The sequence below is a fragment of the Trichogramma pretiosum genome, unplaced genomic scaffold (genome assembly GCF_000599845.2).
Source record: "Trichogramma pretiosum strain Unisexual culture from Peru unplaced genomic scaffold, Tpre_2.0 scaffold59, whole genome shotgun sequence".
NCBI classification, from domain to species: domain Eukaryota; kingdom Metazoa; phylum Arthropoda; class Insecta; order Hymenoptera; family Trichogrammatidae; genus Trichogramma; species Trichogramma pretiosum.
Genome location: NW_019641668.1, coordinates 372,684 through 394,515, shown reverse-complemented (window position 1 = coordinate 394,515; position 21,832 = coordinate 372,684). Strand labels below are relative to the sequence as shown.

Here is a 21,832-nt window from a genome sequence, read left to right as displayed (position 1 = left end):
CGAGATATCGTATAATGTAACAGCGATACCACACAAGTGTCGGAGAAAGAGGGCAGCGCGCGCGAAATTTAGCGCTCGGGCGACGTTTCAAGTTCACTGCATGTGTGCCTGTGTATATGCACGCGAACTTTGACACACGTGTCTCGCTGCAGAAGTTCAGACACAGCTGCGGATCGAGTGCAACCGACTTATTTTATTTGCCTAACTTATTTATACTCGCGTCTTAATTGATTAATCTGTTGTTTGCAGACGAGTGTTATCAAAAATACCAAATCGTCATCTTGAATTTGAAAAATTTAAACACAATGGTAACTTTCTTCTAAATATTCACGAAACGGTGATAAGATATCGAATAGTGTCCACTGCTGCTGCTGCACATGGCAATGACGGCGTCCATTGTTTTTCCCACCTTGCGCATTCATTCGTCTATATCTGAGACATGGAATTTTCTAATGCTACGGGTAATTATTCACGTATACGCGCAAGAGCAGATAAGTGCTGAATACCTGAAAAATATTCGAACGATTTGAATTCATTGATCGTGCGAGAGAGCGATTTTGGAGCCTTCGAGCTGGTGATTCAACACAAAAAAAAACTTGAATCATTTGGTCCAGTTTTCTAAGTGGGTTGTATGTACTAAACATATAAATCTCACTGACGTCGTAAATTTTCACGCATACATTAGTATGTATCGATGTCGAGAAGCGAAGAGATGAAAAAAATAACTCATCGCGTTACCGTAATTGAAGAGCTATTACGTCGCGATATAATTTGCCTAATGTACAGATTTTCTCTTACTAACGAATCGTCAGCATTTTTAAATCAAACCAATAAAGATCTGCTAATGTCACTGTGGCATATCATGAGTTTTATCCGATTTTCTCTTAAATATATTTTTTCTTACTCTTTGTCAGACGAAAACGTCACTTTTTCTTTTGAAAATGAAAGAAAATCGCGAACTTCTTTAATTTTTACTAGCGAGAGGTTGGAATTTGACATTCTTGTCAGTACAATCTATTCAGTCGAGAATCTCAGAGAAAATTCATGGATAATTCATTCATGGGTAAAGTTTTGCTTGAGTTGTGAAACTGTAGATTAGCATTTATTAGACTGGTCCTAAGCTATTCAATCTAAATTTTCAAACGTCTGTCAAACATAAAAAAAGTAAAAATCACCTTACCATTCGATGCATCTTATGAACAATATGTCGTTTAAAATGAATTACGAAAAATATGTTAATTGAAAATTAGGTCCATAATAGGATGATTCAGGATTTAGCATAAAATATGTCTCGACTTTTTCAATCAAATTCAAGAAATACCGTGGAAGGATTGCCAATTATAACTTCAAATTTGGATTCTGCACCACATCTAAGTCAATGTATTGATAATACTGTGAGTAACAGTTGAAGCACTCAGCGCGTAGATAAATGACCACGTTTAGAATTGCAAAATGATCTAATTTTTTACGAGGCAATAGCCGCTGCCGTTGAAGGGGATATAAGTCATCGTCCCATCAAACGAAAAAATAATCATCTTTTCATGTATAAAGGGCTCGATAACAGTATAAATTCGAGCAAAAAATTAGTTAATCTTGCAGATTTGAAATTAATTAGAAATTATTTATCGACTAAACATCTAAAAAGTACATATTGAAATATAAAATCGTCTGAGTTGTCAATTTTTATATAATAATTTTGTTTACTTTACGCAACGCTACACTGATAGAAATACCGTTTCGTTGGCAGAAACGGGTCCGTTTCGCCAGACGAAACGGATTGAATTCGGCACCTGCAACAGTCCTGGGAGCACTTTGGGGTTATGTTAAGTGTCAACTGTAAATGAACACACAAAAGAAACACAAAAAAACTCATAGGCTCGCGGGCTGACCACTGTAACGCAGTATAATGTGTTCATCTGCTTATTTTAGGCAGCGTGTGTGTATAATTGATTCATATAAAGGCCAGCCAGCTCGCCTATGAGTTTTTTTGTGTTTCTTTTGTGTTTTCATTTACAGTTGACACTTAACATAACCCCAAAGTGCTCCCAGGACTGTTGCAGGTGCCGAATTCAATCCGTTTCGTCTGGCGAAACGGACCCGTTTCTGCCGCAATGAAACGATATTTCTATCAGTGTAGGTGGCTTCTCCGTTACGCGCAAGAGAACAAAAAAAGTGCGGTGCTTATATGGGGGGGGGGGGGGGATTAATATCTACCTGCTATAGTAAATCAATATATTTCTTTACAAAATTATCGATATCGTATCGTAAAATGTACAAATCTCAAAACATCAAGTCGAAGCTTTGTCATTCACGTACATTAAAACTATCTTTTTTTGCACAAAATGTTGCAGATTTTGCAGATGACAAAAAAAAAACAAAGACGAGAAAAAAGACAGACCGAAGCTGCCATCGCCGTTGCAAAAAAGCCAATAAGAGAAATGTTTTTGGATACGCTATGCATATTTTCCTCGTTATTACGAATCGGCGAGACGCGTAACTCGTGGTATGTGGCTATTGTTGGCAACCGATTTTTCCTGTTATAAAAATGGACGCACAGAGAGACGATAGATCGACATGGCTAGTTATAAGAAGGACAATTAGAATGCCATTACAGAATTACGGTGATATCAGGTGGTTTTTTTTTGTAGGCTACTCGAAAAATACATTAATAATAATCGTACGTTTATCGAACACGTGTAGTCAATCGATATTATTAAGCTCGTCTGTAATCGAGGCGATTCGCTCGAGATGATCGTCAAAGAAAGAAAGAAAAAACGTGATTATGGCGGTATTAAATCGACGGGATTTGTTTCATAATTTTTTTTTCAATAAAGGTCAACTTTTTGCTCAACTCGGTGCGCGAGTAGTAGTAGTAGTAGTAGTAGTAGCCGAGACAAAAATAAAATAGTATATAAGGCAATATTTACCGTCTTCTATCCTCTCTCTTCCCCGTGAATTCGAAAAACATAAGATGCGTACAACATCGCGCAGACAGCGATCGACGACGACGACGACGGTCGGTGCGTGTAGATATGATGCAAGGAAGAAAACATATTAGCGAATCGATTCGCCAATGTCTGCGATCTTGTAATTTCCGTGAGAGATTCTATCTATTATTGCCTCGGCCAATGTGGCGGATTTATAATAAAATAATGCCTCGTTTGCATAATATCATAAATATCGTTTTGAAAGGAGCTCCTACGCGTGCTGGACTCTTGTCTTTATTACATTGTGCCTTTGAACAATAATCCCCATATTAAAGCAGTTTTGCAGCAACCGACCAGACTCGCGCATGTATACGTTTAACGTGGACAGAAATTGGGTCTCGATGCGTTTATATTATAGTCCGCGCCACACGCAGGCCGGCTTTGTGTCGTCACTGCGCATGTATACTTTCTAATGCGCTTTCAAAAAAACACCTCACACTGTAAGTCTTTCGTCTCATGATCAGTCTGATTGCATCTATCAGTGCAACTATTACGTACAACTCTCTTTCGGTTTGTGCTAGTGCTGTATAAATTTCGACCACGTGCTCGGTAGTGGCATATAAATTGAAACTTTATCATTACGCTCAAGTTAATTTCATTTCAAGTTCCTTCCATTATGGAGCCCTTATTGAACAATGAACGACCAGAAGACTGGAAAATAGTTCTGGAAAACATAGAAAATGAAGAGGAAAGACGTAAATATTTTTGTGACGAAATCAAAGGTGCGATCCAATTAAGAATCCCGAATGTTCAGGATTTGATCATACAGTTGACGAAGTGCGAAAGCCTATTTCCTAGTGTCGATAGTGCCTATAATACGAGATACTTCATGAAATTCGCATTGGAGCATGGATTACTGGCGATGTTAAAAGCGCTCCATAAAAACGGTATGGCGCCTTTCAACTCGTTCAGATGGGAGGATGGAAAATCAGCCGTTCATTATTTGGTCGAACGAGCCGCTTACAATTATCTTCAGTTCCACGATCTCATTCTATACATTTTGAAACGTTTCACGGAAAATCATCGGGACGCGCTGGGCTTCACGCTCTTGCACGGGGCCTGCGCCATCGGCCGAGTGGACCTGGTGCGAAAGTTCATGGGTGCCAACGGTCAACTAGCCACCTGGGGGATCGACGACGATCCTCTCGCGCACTCGTGGGCGTGCTCGCCGCCGTTGCATGTAGCCGCTCGGTTCAGGCGTCTGGACTGCGTCGAGCTGCTGCTGCGCGAAGGCCGAGCCAATCCGAACCGCGAGGAAGACCACGAGGCCGGCCAGGCGGGCGCGACTCCACTGCACGCGCTCGCGCGTACCTGCGTGCTCGAGTCAGCCAGGGGCATCTACTTCAACGACGAGAGAAGACCGGTAGCGGGGATAATCGACGCGCTCCTCGAGGCAGGAGCGAACATCGAGGCGCGCGATCGTCGCGGCCTGACTCCTTTGGGGGTGGCGGTGACGCGTTACGACAAGGGCCTCGTGCGAGCGCTTCTGGACAGAGGCGCGGACGTGGCCGCTCTGGACGAGGGCGGATGGTTCCGTAGCGCCGTGCACGACGATTTCTCCGCGCACGAATTGAAGTGCTACCCGCTGACTTTGGACATCGTCGAGACGATGAAATTACTCAAGTCGGCCGGTCGCGAGATCAGTCACGAGACCCGGCATAGAATGTTAAAGTATTGGATGAAAATTCGGGAAAGCGACGAGGACCACCTGATCCCAGACCACAGTGAGTCATTCAACCTTTTTTTATCGTTAAGTTACTTTTATTCACGGTACCATAATGTTTTTCATCTCCTTATTCTGTAGGCGCACACGAAGCATACTCTTACTCAAAGATCGTGGAGAATTTATTCATAATCAATAAGTATGGTTTTTACATTAGACCAGAGTCCATGAATCATTTGCGCCAATTTCGCGAAGCGACGAGGAAAAAATTGCCAGGAACGTACGCCGAACTGGTTGATATACCCGATGCTTCATGGAACCAATGGTTCATGAATAATTTGAAGATCGAAGTAGAGACATTGAAAGGTATCGAGGTGAACGACGACATCTCACTCTATCGACTGTGCCAAATGAATTATCGTCAAGGTTACTCGATTTTGGAAAAAATGAACGATTGGCGCGTGCCATCGCTGAACGACAATGAAATACGTTTGTTGCGGCAGATCGTAAAGAGACACATAGGGAACATTTTGATAAGGGGACATTTGAAATTGTTTGCGGCCGAGCTCTTCGCGAGCGATCCTCGGTGCCGACTGGATCTGCCCTACGATGTTACCTGATTGCCGAGAGTATGAGCTACGAGGATCTGTTCTATTTGTGCGAGCACAGTTCAAGCGAACAAACGCCTGCGAGTCAAACGGCAGATTTACAGTTTAACGGAACATAGAAATCTTTAGATTGAGTACTCATATATCCTGATTAGTAATCAGTGATTACATTATTTTTACTTTTATAAAATGTGTACGAATCGACTGTTGAAAATAATACCATAAATAAGTGTTATTAAAAAATATAAGAAGTTTACATTTGCCAATATATTGCCGATCTATTGCAAATAAAAATTAAAATTTTTTAGCAATATATTGGCAATATATTGCTATCTGAAAACAAAATTAAAAAAAAAACATGAGTTCGTTATTTTTTTTCATATTTCAATAGAAACTTATCATTTTCCTATAATTGTAAAATTGATTTTTTATTTTCAAATAGTACATCACTAATTTCGAAGTTGCTTCATGGATATCGGACGAATTTTTATAAATGAAGAACTGAATTATACAAGAATTTTTACAGCATCGATTCTGCCGAAACGGACAGTTAAACCTAAGGAAAGATAAATAAAGTATTTTTAATATAACTCCTCTCAGTAATTCTGATTCAAAATAAGGGACGTAAATTTTTCCGTCAATTTTACGCCTTGATCTGGCGTTGGCACGGCTCACCTCCGAATCTCCGAGAAATTTTTCAGACCAGAAAAATCGACTGGCTTCTGAAAGAGGACATGAAGAGATTGAGAAGAGACTGCACGGCAGGATTTCCGATCGTCGCGTTCGTGTCTCGAAGCGGCTACGAGCCCAAGTTCGATGGGTAAGATTGATTTATCATTAAAAATCCCGAAAAAAAGCTATGGGACTTGATAGAGCGATAATTGAAGATTAATAAAGAGCACTGGAAGAATCGAAAACATAATTTTTTCATGTTGTATAGCGATTGAATATGACGAAATTAGCGAGTTTTTTACTTTGAATCGCTTATAACTCGAAAATTATGCATTTTAGAGAAAATTATCAAGAGTAACTTTCTCTTTAGAATGGTCGAAATTATCTGAATAAAAAAGTTTCTGGCAAAAATTTTTAAAATTTCTTCATTTGTTTAAAAAAATCGATTTAAACAAATTGGTACGGGATAACTCAAAAGTAAGATTGGTCTCCACATTCCGGGTGTCCTTAAGGAGGTAATGACGCAAAAATTACCCATTAGTCTATTTTTTCCACGTTTGCGAGGATATCGCTTCGACTATTAGCTGAAAAAAATTATTTTCATAGGCGAATCGTGGCGTTTCATTAGCGTTTACTCACTAAAGAGAATTAAAATAATTTTTTGAATATAATTTTCCCACAAAAATTTTTTTAAGCTATATTATAAAATTTTCTAATATGTTACTTTGACAAATAAATATTAATTGTCCACAAGACAAGAGATTAATATTAATCAATTACTTAGTTAAGCTTCGCATACATTGTTTTGATCAACTTTTTCTGACGGATGTAAATAGTATTGTAAAAATGAACACATGTACAGATTCGGTTAGTCGCTCAGTAGGCAGCAGAAAAGTAAGAATAATTCGATTTTTGTAGTAAAATATTCCGTCATGAAAGTTTTAATTTATATTTATTATTTTAATTTTTTAAAGAAATGGACACGCCAATGGAATATGACTCGGTATTTCCATCTCTATACAATTGCGCAGTATGTGGGACACAGTGTTCCCTTCTGCAAGGACTGATTGATCACGTAACTAAAAGACACCCAGAATTTAGGACATTGATTTGCCACACCTGTGGTGATCTTTTCTTTTCTATCAAATGGGTAGATTACCATATAAATACTGATCATAAGGATGAACCTGACTCCGAAGATTGTCTTCGGTATGATATGTCGAAACCTGATATAACGATAAGACCATTTATACGCGAAGAGGATAATTATGCGTATCAAACGTAGTTTCTATTTGAACGCAATAAGGAAATTTATGAATTTGCACAAGCAAAAGCTGCATTCGAGTCTGCTCTATCTAAACATGAAAAAAGTTTAGCAGTTTCTGCATTAGCATCAAAGTTGAAAAGTGAGAAAGTAGTTGAAGCAGCGACTGAAATGCTGAGGGATGTAAATTCGTTTATTGACAAAAATGAAAAATTAAAAGCTCAAAGGGAGCATAAATAGTTTTATAAACTTGTTCAGAGCAGTTTTTCTACTTTGGAAATGTAACACATGAACAAATATGAACAATTTGTAATTTGAATTTTATTTATTTGATACTAATCGTGTTCGTATCAATTGTGTACTGTCATTCACTGTGCATCGTTATGCATTTTGTGTACTTTGTAATAAGTTTTTTTACGATGATTAGTACATAAATAAAATTAAGACTTTGGTAAATATTTGTTTTTCTATTCAAGCACATACGATAATTTTTATCTATCATTATTAGAACTTCTTGTCAAAGAGCGCTTCGAATAGCAAGTTTAATCGTTACATTGTAATTGCACCTTTGAAATGTTGAAATTTTTACCAGCAGTATGAGTAGATACAAAGTGATAATTTAACAATTTTTCGAAAACACGATACATATTATTTATAATTCCAATCAGAAACAGCAGTTTGTGGGAAAACGTGTGCGCCGTCGTTGCCGTTGGTAAGATGGAAATTTTCGTCGCGATCAGCCAATGAATCGATTCAGAGGATTGCTCGGTATCTGCTGCTGCTGCTGCTGTGACGGCCTGGTGTACTGGTGCAAGTGCGTCGTAATCGCGGGAGCGTGGAACTGCGTCGTCGAGGTGTACGGATTGTTGTTGTTGCTCGGCTGCAGCACCTGATTCGTCACGGTGCCGAACAGATTGCTCGGCAAGACCTGAGCTCCTGGCACGACGTCCCTCACCGCTGGTGGACTGTGCGGCGATACCTGTTGAACGGGCACAGAATCCCTCACTGGATTCTGTTGAATCGGCACGTCCCTCGTCGGGGTGTGCAGCGGAAAAACGTCCTTCACCGGTACCGGCAGGAACGAGGACGTCGCCGCGCCCGATTGATCGTTAGGCAGGAATCCGGAGGTCACGGCGCCCACGGGATTGTTGCCTGACCCGAGAGGGTTCAAATTCGAGATACCAGAGGCTATGTTGCCAGGCAGATCGTTCACGCTGGGCAGGTTTAGGGGTATCTTTACAGGTGAATCGATCTTGCTGAGATCCAGGAAGTCCGAGACTTCGGCGACTTTGGCGAGCCGGGGTACGTTCGAGATGGTGTTGAAGGTCCTTTGCACGGTCTTGATCGGGTCCTTGATCGAGTCAAGGAACAAGAAGTTGCAGAAGGAAGACTTGAGTCTTTCCAGTTCGCCGGTCCACAGGCCCAACTCGCAGTACCTTTAAAAAAATTAAATCGTTAGATTACTTTGCTTATTTTCTCCTATTTAAAATAAAACAAATGAGCCACGGTTCTCACCTAAACTTGTTGGCTACTTTCGGCTTGGCCGAGATACTGAGGAAGCTGTCGTCCTCGTTGCCACCCGTGAAGGACGGTAGGGCCATGGGCAGAATACTGCCGTCCTCTGCCTTGGTCTTGACCATAGCTTCGCCGCTCCTGGCGAACTGAGCCACCAGATCGGTAAAGACTTCGCGCACCTCCATGTCCTCGCCAGCCAAGCCTGGCATGTTCATCGGTTTACCGTCGATGGTATTTGGCTCGAAGATGTAGCCGAGGTCATCGCCGTGGCCAGTTTTACCTGAAATTGAAAAAAAAAATTTTTACAAAAATCCACTACTTATAAATGATCGAAATGATTTATTATCGCGACCGAGTGCAAGCCTAGGCATAATAATAAAATTACGCGTGGGCGCCTCGTATATGCTATGTACGAACCGGTTTCCTTGGAATTCCCAACGAGCGGCGATCCGTCCAAGAAATGCTTTCCGAATCCCTGCTTGCTCACGTGATCGAAGCTGTAGAGGAAAGCCTTGGAGTGCTTTGACCAATTTTTCACGGTCAGGAACGCGGGCACGTTGAAGATGGCGTCGTTGAGGGCGTCCGTGACCTTGGCCAGGGTGGCGAAGGGATCGCCGCCGTTGTTCCGGCCGCCGCTCGGATTCACGAAGGGACTGAGGTACTTGCCGAAGGCCTCGGGTACGAAGGTCTTGACGACGCTACCGATCGAGGGGACGATCTTTTGCAGACTGGGCACGAGCTGTTTGACCAGGAAGTCGGGTATGCGCTTGAGGGTCTGATTGATGATGTCCTTGTAGCTGCTCTCGACGGCGCTTCCGGTCTCGTCCTTGACGACACCCGTGAGGATCGGTATGTCGGGTACGCGATCGGTCATGGTGAACGTCTGCTCGGGCTCGAACTCGACGAAGTTCGGCAGCGACCTCTGATCGTCCTGGCCCTCGACGACGGGACCGGTGCCGAGGATCGACGACAGATCGGTAACGAAGTTTTGCGGCTCTTTCAACAAGGTCTCGCGCTTCGAGTCGTAGTTGACGAAAGTCTCGGCGGGCAGCTTGCGCAAGCAGTAGACCATCTCGACGGAGGTGCTGCGGTAGCAGTTGTGAACCTTGGCCAGGGTGTTGGTGTGATTCTGGGGCGACTTGTCGATCGCGAAGTTGGACAGTGGCGTGCCCGACATGGCGATCAGGCCGCTGAGACGATCTGCGAGAAAATCCACGTTAAAATATGCGTACAAGCAACCACAGCGAGCTTTTTATGCAAATTCACATACTTTGACCGAAGCTGGAAAGACCCATGAGGAAAGCCGCGCTGGCGCCGCTTCCCTGGCCGAAGGCCGTGATCTTTTTGGGATTCCCGCCGAAGAATTCGATGTAGTTGCGGGTCCACTCGATGGCTTGCATCATGTCGAACATGCCGTTGTTACCCGACAGATCCTTGCTGCCGTCGCTGAGAAAACCTGCAGTGTGCATCGATTATAAATATTTTTTTATAATGTATAGCATTATCGATCTATTTTTGTATGCGTACCCAGCGATCCGAGCCTGTACTGAACGGAGACGACGATGACGCGCTTCTCCACGAGGTTTCTCATCTCGTACTGCGTGGCGGCGCCGCGACGAAAGCCGCCGCCGTGAATCCAGACGACGACCGGGTGACCTTCGGTGGCGTCGGGCAGAGCCGGAGTGAACACGTTGAGGAAGAGGCAGTCCTCGCTGCCGATCGTGCCCTCGTTGCCGGGGCCCGGTTGGAGACAGGGTGGGCCCCACTCGGTGGCGTTCAGCTCACCCTCGAGGTACTTGGGTACCGATCGCTGCGAGAGAGAGTGTAAAATTGAAGATTTTACTCGGGCTTATTATGTGCTAATTTATGTGTTAATTTAAATGGAAGCGGTTATTCTTCGCGGGGAACGTCGATATTATTATTATTTTTTCAGTATATTTAGTTTATTGTGTACAAAAAACATATTTATGTATATTGTGGTATGCCCACATAAAAAACAGCATAAATAACGAAAAACGATATAAAACGACCCAATGACACTTCTTCCGAGGATTCACATTACGAAATTTTTTCTTATATAAAAATTTTGATGTATACATAAAAAAAAATTAAGTCTACAAACTGACTTTGCATATTATAAATAGTCATTGTATATTATAAATAGTCGCGTAGTGCAGTTCTACATTTTATATACTGCAGGATACGCGCCGATAACAAGTTTATCGCTACTCGCAGTTCACGCGTTCGTCCCATTGAAGTGATAGAGACGTTTGTTTTCAATGAGCACGCCAAGAAAAATACTATAGGAAAAATCACTAAGCTCACAGTAATCGAAAAGTATACTCAAAAATTTTCATAAAAATTATTATGCTATAGAAAATTGTACTATGTGAAAAAGTAGTTTTTCCGTATCATAACATTATAATTTTTTTAGTATTTTTCTCATTGTTCAATGATATTATTTAGTATTAAAAAATATAGAAATATTACATGATATCGCAAGCTTACCCTAAATCTCCTGTTGCCGACCGGTGGCTCGGCATACCTTATACCCCGAAACAGATAGTAACCGGTCTGCTTGTCCTTGGTGCCGAAGATGCGGGCTTCCGTGTCATCCTTGCGCACGAAGACGACGGGATCGTCGACGGGTGGCACCGGGGCCTCGGTACCACCGACGATCCTCTTCTGCCTATAACGAGCCTCGCTACCAGCGAGAAGGAGACACGCGAGCACTAGGCAGAGCAACGCCGAGGAGCGTAAAAGAGGAGGCATCGTGTCTATGTACTACTAAGTGTCGATTGTCGATCGACGCGCAGGCGACAACTGCACAGACTCGAGTGTCGCTCGGTCCGCGCCAACGACGAGCGATAAGTCGCTGCGATGATCGCAATGGGACACAGATCGGAGCAGCAAAGGAGGAAAAAAAAAGTAGAAGAAGACGAAGAAAGAGATGACCGACCCGATAAAAAAGTGTTGCGAATTTTTCGTATTTAAAACTTGTATAAGTCTCGCTACGTATTGGGCAAAGGAATATAATATATATAGAGAGAGAGAGAGAGCGAGAAAGAGGATGATGTTTTTATTGAGACAGCGCGCACACCACAGAGAGTGGTAAACCTTGAGATTTTCGAGTCGGTTCGGTTTCTTCGTTGCGCGAATTATTGTCCGCGCGAGAGTACTCAGCGATCGTGGAGTATAATCGAAAGTTCATGGACTCTGCGCCGCGGACGAAGAACTATGCGCGATCCTCGCGATCAGTCTTGCACACGACAATTACCCGCAAAAAGTTACACGAACGCCTGCTACTCAACGTAGAGCTGTGACAGGTGAACAGGAGACGAGAGATTATTATCTATATCGTAGCCGCGCGTGATTTTTGTCGCGCGCATTGATCCGCGCTCATGCTCGATCGGATCGGTCGTACATAGTAATGTGGTTGGCCTTCGAAAACCGAGAGCGAGAATCGTTTTTGTCACGTATGTATATTACATATAATAACAATTAACACATGTGTGTTATAAATCGCGGATCGTTTCACGGTTACGACGCTTGGGGTCTCGCGCCACGATTTTTCCCCCTACGAATCGAGTACCCGCAAGCGGCGAGATCGGCCCTCGGATCAGTACATATACGGAGCTGCGAGCCCAAGCTCGACGTAGGAAATCAACCGACGAGGCGGCCCCCTCTCAACGTCGTCCCGAAGCGGCGACGCGTCGGCAGTCGTTTGCCGATGCGCCACCGTCACGCCTCAACGTCGAAAGGAGACGTCCTTCGCCGCGTTGTGGGAGCTCAACGCTTAGATGGGAGGATAATGTGCACGATTCAAAGTGCAAACCCCTTCGCGCTCCGAATCGAAACTGAAAAAAAAAACAAACAAACAATCCAACAGCTAGGACAACCTATGGACCAGATCTGAGGAACCACCCTGGAGCCAACAACCTCTGGTGCGAAGCAATCCCCCCACCAATCATTTGGCAGGCCGCTACGCGAAGGAACAGGAAGAGTCAAAGGAAGTTTAAGGAAGCAATCCAAGGAAGTCAATAGGAAGAAGAAGAAGCCACCAAGAGGATGAAGAAAAGCCAAAACTATATGGGATATTTGTGACCGTACGTCAAACGTCGATCGCTCGTCGATAGTCACAAGTAGCCGCCGCTGGTCGAAAAAGCGGGATGTCTCTCTCTCTCTCTCCGATGTGCGTTCGCGAGTGTGTCTGTCCGTGTGTGTGTACGGGAGTTTAGAGACGCGGTGACTCGCCGAGGCCAGAGTTGCCCTGCGCGCGGGCGACTCAGCGGCGAGGAGGCGAAGCCGCGTCGAGCAGTGCCACAACGACGACAACGACGACCGAAGCGACAAGAGGAAGAGGAGGGAGCTCAAAAAAAGGGTACCGGTGGCGATGCCTGCTCGACGAAGACGACGCGATCCAATGACCGGACGACGGCGACAAAATCGCATCGGTCGAGGAAAACGCCCAATTCTTAGGGTAATCGGATAGAGCAGTAGATTAGTGTTGAAGAGAAACAACTAACAGTGTTCGATACATCTCAGAAAGAATAATGAGCTAACCTGACAGGTCCGTGTCAACGATAAGGCGCGGACCCTGCTGTAGATGTAACTACAACACTTTTTGCCGTTATTTTTTTTTTTTGCGACTCGGTGACTTTGTCTTTTAAACGTCGCGCGCTCGAATGAAGCAACGTTGGCCACTCTGCGTCTTTCGGCCGACGCGCGCTGCTGCCAACTCCGAGGCGGCTAAAAAAACATCATCTTATCGGAGAGAGTCGGACGCGCCGCTGCCACCGCGCCGAGTCTGGACTTTGGGCGCTACATGTGTCAACGTGTTTGTGTACACTCGAGTGCACGCACACAGACATAGACGTTGGACTTTGGAGACGCAGACTTGCACGTCAAACATCCGCACCTGCGGCTCGCTCGCTTCATATACAGCTCGAGGATCCTGGGATTAACACACAGACATATACACGCATACGAGTGTGAGAGACGCGCCGCCGCTGCTCGTAGCAGAATAGACCTGCGCGCACTCGGCGCAGCTATATAGATAATAAGGAATAGAGAAGAAAAATCCAGCTGCTCCACGCGCAAAGCTCGATAGCATATATTATAGACACAAAGTGCCAGACAGATATTAGAGAAGAGCTGCTGCTGCTGTGTGTGCGTCTAGTGTGTATACTGCTATATACATCTGCGCCGATACATTATAATATTGCTCTCGTGTATAGCCGCGACGGTATACATACAGTTTGTGCATGTGTGTCTGGTGGTGCGTCAGCGCGTGCCTCGTAACGTATAATAATATACACAATTGCCGCGCGCCCATACGCGAGTGAGTGCGTGTGTCTGTGTATGTAGTATACTACTGCTCCAGAGACTCTCCTGTGTGCTGCTCGTGTGTGTGTGTGTGTGTGCGTGTGGTGTACAACATTAGTCGATACATATACGCATCCTCTCGGACACTTTCTCGGCTCTCTCGCGCGCGCACAAGTGTATAATAGGCAGTGGTAGTTAATAGTGATCACCCGAAATAACTCGGCTTCGGTGAATCGATCGAGCCGACGACCTCGCGGTTACGATAATAATATCGCGCTCGGCTGCACTGTCCGGGATCGCGACAGCAGCCACCCCCCCGCGCGTCAGCCTGTTGCTCGACCATTAGTGACCAGGAGCCTCTTATACGCACACTCGGGGGCTCTCGATATAGTCTAGAAGCTGCTGTCTCTCGTTCTTCGTCTTGTTATTGTTATTCTACTTGCTATTGTTGACAGCTTCGTTGTTGTCGTGTTTTACATTGTTTATTGCGGCCACCGTCGAGTTCGGTCGCCGCGATACTCGTCGTCTGCGAGTTGTGATCTATCCTCGCTGATCAGCGCCTCGTTGTTTTTCCTTTATTTACAATCGCAGCGTTCGTCATGTCCAAGAACAAGCTGAATCTGACCCTACCACCTGGTTCCATCGAGCCAGCACCGCCGGTCTCGCCCTCGCCACCAGTTGCACCAGCAGCTTACAACGAGGCAGCTCCTGTCATACCAGAGTAAGTTTTTCCTATTACCTTATGTTTATACTTACGTGCGATGCACAATTAGCCGAGATAGATAACGCGAAAGATTGATTTATCGTTTCAAGGACGCTAAAGTTGAGAGAAAAAACTCCTTTGTAGTGCTATTATTAGTGAGCTTGCTTGGATCATTGTAGAGAAAGAGAGAAAAAAACTGTCTGTGACAATGTCATACCTATAATAGTTAAACTCTTATCAAACATTGATACATGGCTTTGTTTTAACTAGCGGCGTAATGGGAAAAATGAGCATCGATGCTATTCAAGAGCGATTAGAAGAACTTGGCATGGACGAAGAACAGAGAAAAAGACTTGAAAGCTTCTTGGGTCAAAAAGAGAAGGTTGGCGAGTTGTGCGATGAAGACTTTGAAAAACTTGGCGAACTTGGAGCTGGAAATGGTGGTGTTGTCATGAAAGTTAGGCATAAAAAGTACGGACTCATAATGGCAATGAAGGCATGTAATATTCATAGAATCTACAATTGAAAAGTTTTTACTTTTTAAACATCTTACAAATATTGACTTTAATAACAACTTTTTATTCACTTACTACAGCTTATACACTTAGAAGTCAAACCTGCTATCAAAAAACAAATCATCAGGGAGCTCAAAGTACTCCACGAATGCAACTTTGCTCACATTGTTGGTTTTTATGGTGCTTTCTACAGGTAACATTTTCTTATAATTTCTTTAATTATTCAAGTTCTTCTGCATACTAATCTTGATAAAACATCTTTTAGTGATGGAGAAATTAGTATTTGCATGGAATATATGGATGGCGGATCATTGGATCTTATACTTAAAAAAGCTGGGCGAATACCAGAACCAATATTAGGAACCATCACATCTGCGGTAATGAATATTCAAATACATCACATTTATTCTTAGATTTTCAAACGTAATGAAAGATGGCTTAATAGTAAGTTTCTTTTTCGAGAAAACAGCCTGGCTTTTTTCTAATCCAATATCTTCTCACTTCGTCATATATCCAAAGCATCAATCCCAGCGGTAGACAAAACCAATACCAATGAAAGTCTAATGGCATTGTTTTAAATACTTTTTCTGTACCCGGTATGTAGAGTAAGCAGCTAATCAGAACGATCTCAAAGACAATGGAAACATTCAAAGTCCAATTACTCATGCCTTGTTGAAAAATGGAATTTTTTCGTGTTTTACACATGATCAGATCGATAAGTTGTGTAATGACAATGGACAAGAAATATCCAGTTCTCGCTTCGTTCAGTAGCGACATTCGTCTCTCGTACGTCCACGTTTGACCGTAAGAATCCTTAAGATCGTCGATGTTTTTGTTCTCCCAGTCGGCTCGCAAGCCAATCAAATCTTTCGGCAGAAATCCGTAAAACATGAGAATGCTGAAGTACGTGAAGAAACCAGCCATGGATTGGGTCATTCCGATCTGACCATATGTCATGGATATGAGCCTCTTATTGACGAGCTGATCTACTTGAGGATTTCTCGGCGCACGACGCATTATGTCGGACTCGGCTTTTTCGTAGGCCAACGCCACGGCGGGAAGCAGGTCCGTACCGATGTCGACTAGGAGCACCAATTCCAAAACGAACGGCTGCGGAATCGCGAAAATTATGCTCGCAAGCATCGGCATCATTTCAGGGATGCTCGACGTGAGCGTGTAGGCAATAGATTTCTTCAGATTGTCGAATATGAGCCGACCCTCCTCGACGCCGAAAACGATGGAGATGAAGTTGTCGTCGAGAAGAATCATATCAGCCGCATTTTTCGCCACATCCGAGCCCGTGATGCCCATGGCGATTCCAATATCAGCTTTGCGAAGAGCCGGCGAATCGTTCACGCCGTCACCGGTCACCGCCACGATCTCGCCGAGTCTCTGCAAGCTCTCGACGATCAGCAGTTTCTGCTGAGGCGACGTCCGCGCGAACACGATCTCCTCGTAGCTCTTGATCAGATGATCCAACTGGCCCTCGTCCATGGTCCTGAGCTCCGTGCCGGTCACGACGATGGCCTCCTCCTCGTTCGAGGTGGTGGTATTGGACTTGGTCGACGAAGCCCTGGTCGAGGAAGCCAGCATGGTGCGCTCGTACTTGGTCTCGTGACCCTCGCCGATGATGCCGACTTTCTTGGCTATGGCTATGGCCGTGACAGGATGATCGCCGGTGACCATGATGACTTTGATGCCGGCCGTGCGACACTTGTGCACCGCCTCGTAAACGAACGGACGCGGCGGATCGAGAAGACTGATGAAGCCAACGAATCGGTAGCCTTTGAGAGGGAAGTTGTACTTTTCGATGCTCGTCGTATTGAACGCGTAATTTTCATCGTAGGGGTCCTCTGAAAAATGGACGAGTATGAAGAAAACGTCAGAACGAACACGATTATCTCGTACCAGGTAGCTCGAAGTCGCAGTAGGCCAGCACTCGCTCGCCTCGGTAGCCCATCTCGGTGAAGGCTTTGCGACTGATCTCGAAATCCTCGGGCAGCATTTGTCTCGCGGTACCGTCGGTCACCAGGACCGTACTGCAAAATTCCAGCACGACTTCGGGTGCACCTTTTATAATGACAACGTATTTGCTGAGGTCTTTGTGGATGGACAGTTGATACTTGGTAACCGAGCTGAACGGCACTTCAGCAATTTTTGGAAAAGACGCGCGGAACGTCTTGGTCAGATGGATGTGTTCGCAAAATTTCAAGATTCCTATTCAGTGGAAAATTTTCGTCAATGTGTGATCCTGGGAGGAAGGCATCGTTTGCTGCTCACCTGTCTCCGAAGCGTCCCCTATAACGTGTCGATCCTCGATCAGTTCGAACTGCTCGTCCGAGTCGTCCTTGAACTCGGCCCTCAAGCAGAGAGTTGCGCACTTGATGAAGACGTTGAACGCCGGAATCTCCAGCAGCAGTTCACGATCCACGCCGAGATTTAGATTCTGGGCGACATTGTATCTCGTGCTGGAGAACCATATGTTCGATACGGACATTTTATTCTGCGTGAGGGTGCCGGTCTTGTCGGAGCATATGGTCGAGGTGGAGCCGAGCGACTCGACGGCCTCGAGATTTTTCACGAGGCAGTTCTTGGAGGCCATCTTCTTGGCCGAGAGGGTGAGGCTCGTGGTAACGGTGATGAGCAGCGCCTCCGGCACGTTGGCTATGAGTATGGCCAAGAAGTAGGCGAAGGCGTGGATGACGTTGCCGTCGATGATGAGAGATATGACGAAGAACAGGACGGAGCAGGCGACGGCGACGAACGTGATGATGTGCACGAAATGTTTTATTTCCTTGGCCATGGTGGTCTCGGTCTTGCTGAGATGAGTGGTCAAGCCGGCCAAGCGGCCGATCATCGTGTCGTCGCCGGTGGCTATGACGATGCCTCGGCCCGCGCCACCCACGCAGAACGACGAGAAGAAGGCGAGATTCTTCGATTCCAGAGGATTGTTGTCGGTCGGATGGTCCGTCCGCGCCCGGGCCTCGCTCTCCCCCGTGATGCTCGAGTTCTCGACGCGCATGTCGTTGCTCTGAATGATCCTGATGTCCGCCGGTATCCTGTCGCCCAGATTGATCTCCACGAGGTCGCCGAGCACGAGATCCTCGGCGTTGACCTCCATCTTGCGGCCTCCGCGAATCACCAGGGCCTTGGTGGGCACCATCTTTTTGAACGAGTCCATCACTTTGGAGTTCTTGGTCTCCTGCAGGTAGGCGAACAGGCCCGAGATGATGCAGATGACGACGATTATCACGCCGAAGTACTCGATGCCCTCCTCGTCTTGATTCGTGAGCTCGCCCACGCCGTAGAGGACGAAGCAGAGTAGCGCGCAGAGCCAGAGCAGAAGCGCGAAGCCGCCGCACATGCAGCGCAGGAAGTGGATGTACTCGGGCGTGACCTTGGCCGGACGCAGAGAGTTCGGTCCGTCCCGCTCGAGGATCTAAATCGATGGGGATGTAGCTAAAAACGTTCTCTGCCCTGACTTTATGATCAGTTATTACTCACCTCTTGAGCTTGGTCTTCGGTGAGGCCCGTTTCGGCATTAGTCTGGAGTCTCTCGCAGAGGCGCTGAATGGGTACCACGTGGTCGTGCGTGTCGACCTCGCGATGCAGATCCTCGAGCTCGCGATCGCTTATACCGCCCCCGCCGCTGATGATATGAGGCAGTTTCGCTGACATTCTACTGATCAACTCCTTGGCCATAATTCCGTGCTTGATTGTATTTGAATTGAATGTTGATCAAATCGGTAGCATTTGTAGGTTGGATCGGTGTTTTACACACCTATATACACACAGACACACGGCCGGACGTTAACGTTACTCTTTTGTTTCATATGTGCTCGCAGGTGCTCAAGGGTCTGAGCTATCTGCGCGACAAGCACGCGATAATGCATCGCGACGTCAAGCCCAGCAACATACTCGTCAACAGCGCCGGCGAGATCAAGATCTGCGACTTCGGCGTCTCGGGACAGCTGATCGACTCCATGGCGAACTCGTTCGTCGGCACTCGCAGCTACATGTCGCCCGAGCGTCTCCAAGGCACCCACTACTCCGTGCAGAGCGACATTTGGTCTCTGGGCCTGTCGCTCGTCGAAATGGCCATCGGCATGTATCCGATTCCGCCCCCGGACGAGAAGACGATCAACGCGATATTCGGCAGGACATCGGCGGCCGCGGCGGCGGCGGCGTCGCCCTCCGCGGGCAGCGAAGCCAGCGCGGCTGCGGCGGGCTCCATGAATTCCGTCAACAATTCGACCGGTGCAACGTCTTCGGGGGTCGCGTCGGCGGGCCCAGCAAACAGCTCCGCTGCCCTGATTAATCCGTCTCCAGCGCACAGTAAGTTGAACGACTTTTTTATTATAATGTGAATTGAAAATAATACTGCAGATACATTTAGTAAGAGCGTGGAAAGCGTTTTTACCCTGTATTTCTTTTTCTCTGTCTTTGCCACTCGAGGTCGACTGCCAGTGCACTTCGAGTATAAAAACGATAGTCAAGCTGGTAAAGTACTTGATATATATTATCAATGGCGTGCTTTATTCATCGTTCATTCTTGCTTCGCCCGCTTTTTCTTATTATATTTTTATAATTTTTTCATTATTTTCATTATAATGCATCCATTCATCATTTTATTTAATTTTTGTTTTTTTACTTTTTTCAATCGACTCATCGCAAAATCTAGGCTTCAAACGATTATCTCAGCTTCCAGACAGGAAACGCCCATTTTCCCAATTTCCAGTTGGAAATCGATTGTCTCATATTCCAGATCCGAGTAGTCCACGGCCCATGGCGATATTCGAGCTGCTGGATTACATTGTAAACGAGCCACCGCCAAAGCTGCCACCTGGAATTTTCAGCGACTCCTTCACGGACTTTGTTAATCGTTGCCTGAAAAAGAATCCAACCGAACGAGCGGATTTAAAAACTCTCATGGTATTTAGTGCAACATCATTATATTTTTTATTTTATAAGTAGTGGGAATTTTTTAATTGTCAACTCGAATTTCGTTCATTCTTCGCAGAATCACGAATGGATCAAAAAAGCAGAATCGGAAAACGTCGACATCGCCGGCTGGGTGTGCAGAACAATGGAGATTCAGCCTACGACCCCGACGCGTTTGGCTAACGTACAATCCTGAATAAATGTCACTCTTACATACTTGACCACTTGTATCCGCGTCCAATACTCTTGAGTCGCATTTTTTAACTCTTGTTCCTTTAATTTGTCTCCAAGTACTTTTTCTTCCTACTTTACTCAACGCGTGTGTAGAGTTTGATATCGGTAACTAATGTGCACGCTCCGCACAGTGGCGTACTTTTAATTTTTTTTTTTTCTGTCTCTTTCTAGTGTTCTGTTGTTATTTGTTTATTCAGTTACGATCGTCGATTCCCACAACGGATATATAATTATATTGAAGCTTCGTAGATGTTTAACTATATATAATATAAAATATACGTATGCTTGTATTGATGATAATAGTCAATTTTATTTATGTGATAACAAAGATAGTTGCCCATCGAAACGATCGTATCGAACACCGTGTCATATTGCTGTACAGAATTTGTATTTTCGCGCAACAAGAGTTTTATGTGTTAAATGTGTAAATAGGAGCATAAGCATTTTTTTAAAAATGCCAAGGGGTACGTGAAATATGAGGCTGTTAACTTAACTCTACCTTTTTTTCGTATCTCGCCACTGATGTTTTAACAATTTGTTTTATACTATTTTTTCTTGTCAAATTACATCGTTTTATTTAAAAGTATGTAAGAACAAATAAAATAATCAAGAAAGTTTGATAATAATTTTCAACTGCTACTTGCTCAAAATATATATGACATATATACTATAAAAAAACGAGTTCTTCTGTAATAGACAAGAAAATAAAAAAGGATAAAAATAATCTACTTGGAATACTAACAGTATAGCGTGAAAAAAAAATACCTGAGTGAATTATAAAAGTATATAGCGATATAATCTATAATATTGAATGTGTTGTGGCATTATAAATGCATTTATGCGTTGATTTTTGTGAGATTTGTACCTGAATGCTGTATATATCTTTATTAAATCAAGCTTCTTCGATCAAAATTGATCCAATTTATAAACATTATACACTTGAATTTTAATAAAGCAAACATCTAATACTTCAGTTCAAAATAGTACTTGTTTAACCAATTAAAAAATTTTTTAAATACATTTAAATGGACTGATAAATTCGAGAAAAAACCTCATATGTATGTTCGATACATTTCTGCCATACATTATAATATATGCTAAAACTTTAAAAAAATTAAAAAGACGATCAAATTGCCGTGATGTATATTGTAGTTTGTAATGAAAGCTTTTGAATGAAAGTAACTGCATATTCACTTTATTACTATGTACTGAAACTCACTATGATATCAAAACTTCCAAAATGATTGAACTGAAAAGCGTACGGTATTATATGCAGTTTTGCTATGTTGTATTTACAATCATTCCTTATCCCAAATCAAACCTTTTCAAAAAGTGCATTTCACGATAAGATTCGCGGTACAACGCTTCACTGACTCTGCAATTCTTGTATTTCTATTTCTATGAT

General features: G+C 44.3%; 3 protein-coding genes across 5 annotated transcripts; 1 reads left to right on the top strand and 2 right to left on the bottom strand.

The window, feature by feature from the left end:
- Window positions 1–7,727: 7,727 nt before the first annotated feature.
- LOC106654502 (liver carboxylesterase 1) lies at window positions 7,728–11,485 on the bottom strand. The gene is made up of 6 exons (XM_014374421.2): window positions 11,218–11,485; window positions 10,237–10,519; window positions 9,980–10,165; window positions 9,127–9,909; window positions 8,710–8,989; window positions 7,728–8,630 (listed from the first exon to the last, which is right to left on the bottom strand). Exons 1-6 carry the CDS (start codon window positions 11,479–11,481, stop codon window positions 7,931–7,933), a joined length of 2,496 nt encoding a protein of 831 aa, XP_014229907.1. The 5' UTR covers window positions 11,482–11,485; the 3' UTR covers window positions 7,728–7,930.
- An 867-nt stretch (window positions 11,486–12,352) lies between these two features.
- LOC106654915 (dual specificity mitogen-activated protein kinase kinase dSOR1) lies at window positions 12,353–21,400 on the top strand. Of its 3 annotated transcripts, XM_014375054.2 has the most exons (8): window positions 12,353–14,755; window positions 15,008–15,233; window positions 15,333–15,445; window positions 15,518–15,629; window positions 19,098–19,587; window positions 19,708–19,752; window positions 20,018–20,184; window positions 20,273–21,400. In XM_014375054.2, the coding sequence occupies exons 1-8, from the start codon at window positions 14,634–14,636 to the stop codon at window positions 20,387–20,389; spliced, it is 1,392 nt and encodes a 463-aa protein (XP_014230540.1). In that variant the 5' UTR covers window positions 12,353–14,633; the 3' UTR covers window positions 20,390–21,400. The 3 variants fall into 3 exon arrangements, with proteins under 3 accessions (XP_014230540.1, XP_014230541.1, XP_014230539.1); XM_014375055.2 differs by lacking the exon at window positions 19,708–19,752; XM_014375053.2 differs by lacking the exon at window positions 19,708–19,752 and having other exon boundaries at window positions 19,934–20,184.
- LOC111693978 (sodium/potassium-transporting ATPase subunit alpha-B-like) lies at window positions 15,640–19,038 on the bottom strand. Its single transcript, XM_023460321.1, has 4 exons — window positions 18,757–19,038; window positions 17,533–18,691; window positions 17,161–17,469; window positions 15,640–17,105 (listed from the first exon to the last, which is right to left on the bottom strand). The coding sequence occupies exons 1-4, from the start codon at window positions 18,952–18,954 to the stop codon at window positions 15,691–15,693; spliced, it is 3,081 nt and encodes a 1,026-aa protein (XP_023316089.1). The 5' UTR covers window positions 18,955–19,038; the 3' UTR covers window positions 15,640–15,690.
- Window positions 21,401–21,832: the final 432 nt, after the last annotated feature.

Bases quoted from the DNA above. Each gene is read 5' to 3' on its own strand.
- LOC106654502 (XM_014374421.2), bottom strand. From the start codon at position 11,481: ATGCCTCCTCTTTTACGCTCCTCGGCGTTGCTCTGCCTAGTGCTCGCG. The intron at 10,166-10,236 runs GTACGCATACAA...TGCACACTGCAG, and splicing joins GTACAGGCTCGGATCGCTGG to GTTTTCTCAGCGACGGCAGC. The intron at 9,910-9,979 runs GTATGTGAATTT...ATTTTCTCGCAG, and splicing joins TCTTTCCAGCTTCGGTCAAA to ATCGTCTCAGCGGCCTGATC.
- LOC106654915 (XM_014375053.2), top strand. From the start codon at position 14,634: ATGTCCAAGAACAAGCTGAATCTGACCCTACCACCTGGTTCCATCGAG. The intron at 14,756-15,007 runs GTAAGTTTTTCC...TGTTTTAACTAG, and splicing joins GCAGCTCCTGTCATACCAGA to CGGCGTAATGGGAAAAATGA. The intron at 15,234-15,332 runs GCATGTAATATT...CACTTACTACAG, and splicing joins GACTCATAATGGCAATGAAG to CTTATACACTTAGAAGTCAA.
- LOC111693978 (XM_023460321.1), bottom strand. From the start codon at position 18,954: ATGGCCAAGGAGTTGATCAGTAGAATGTCAGCGAAACTGCCTCATATC. The intron at 18,692-18,756 runs GTGAGTAATAAC...CCATCGATTTAG, and splicing joins CCGAAGACCAAGCTCAAGAG to ATCCTCGAGCGGGACGGACC. The intron at 17,470-17,532 runs GTGAGCAGCAAA...TCCACTGAATAG, and splicing joins AGGGGACGCTTCGGAGACAG to GAATCTTGAAATTTTGCGAA.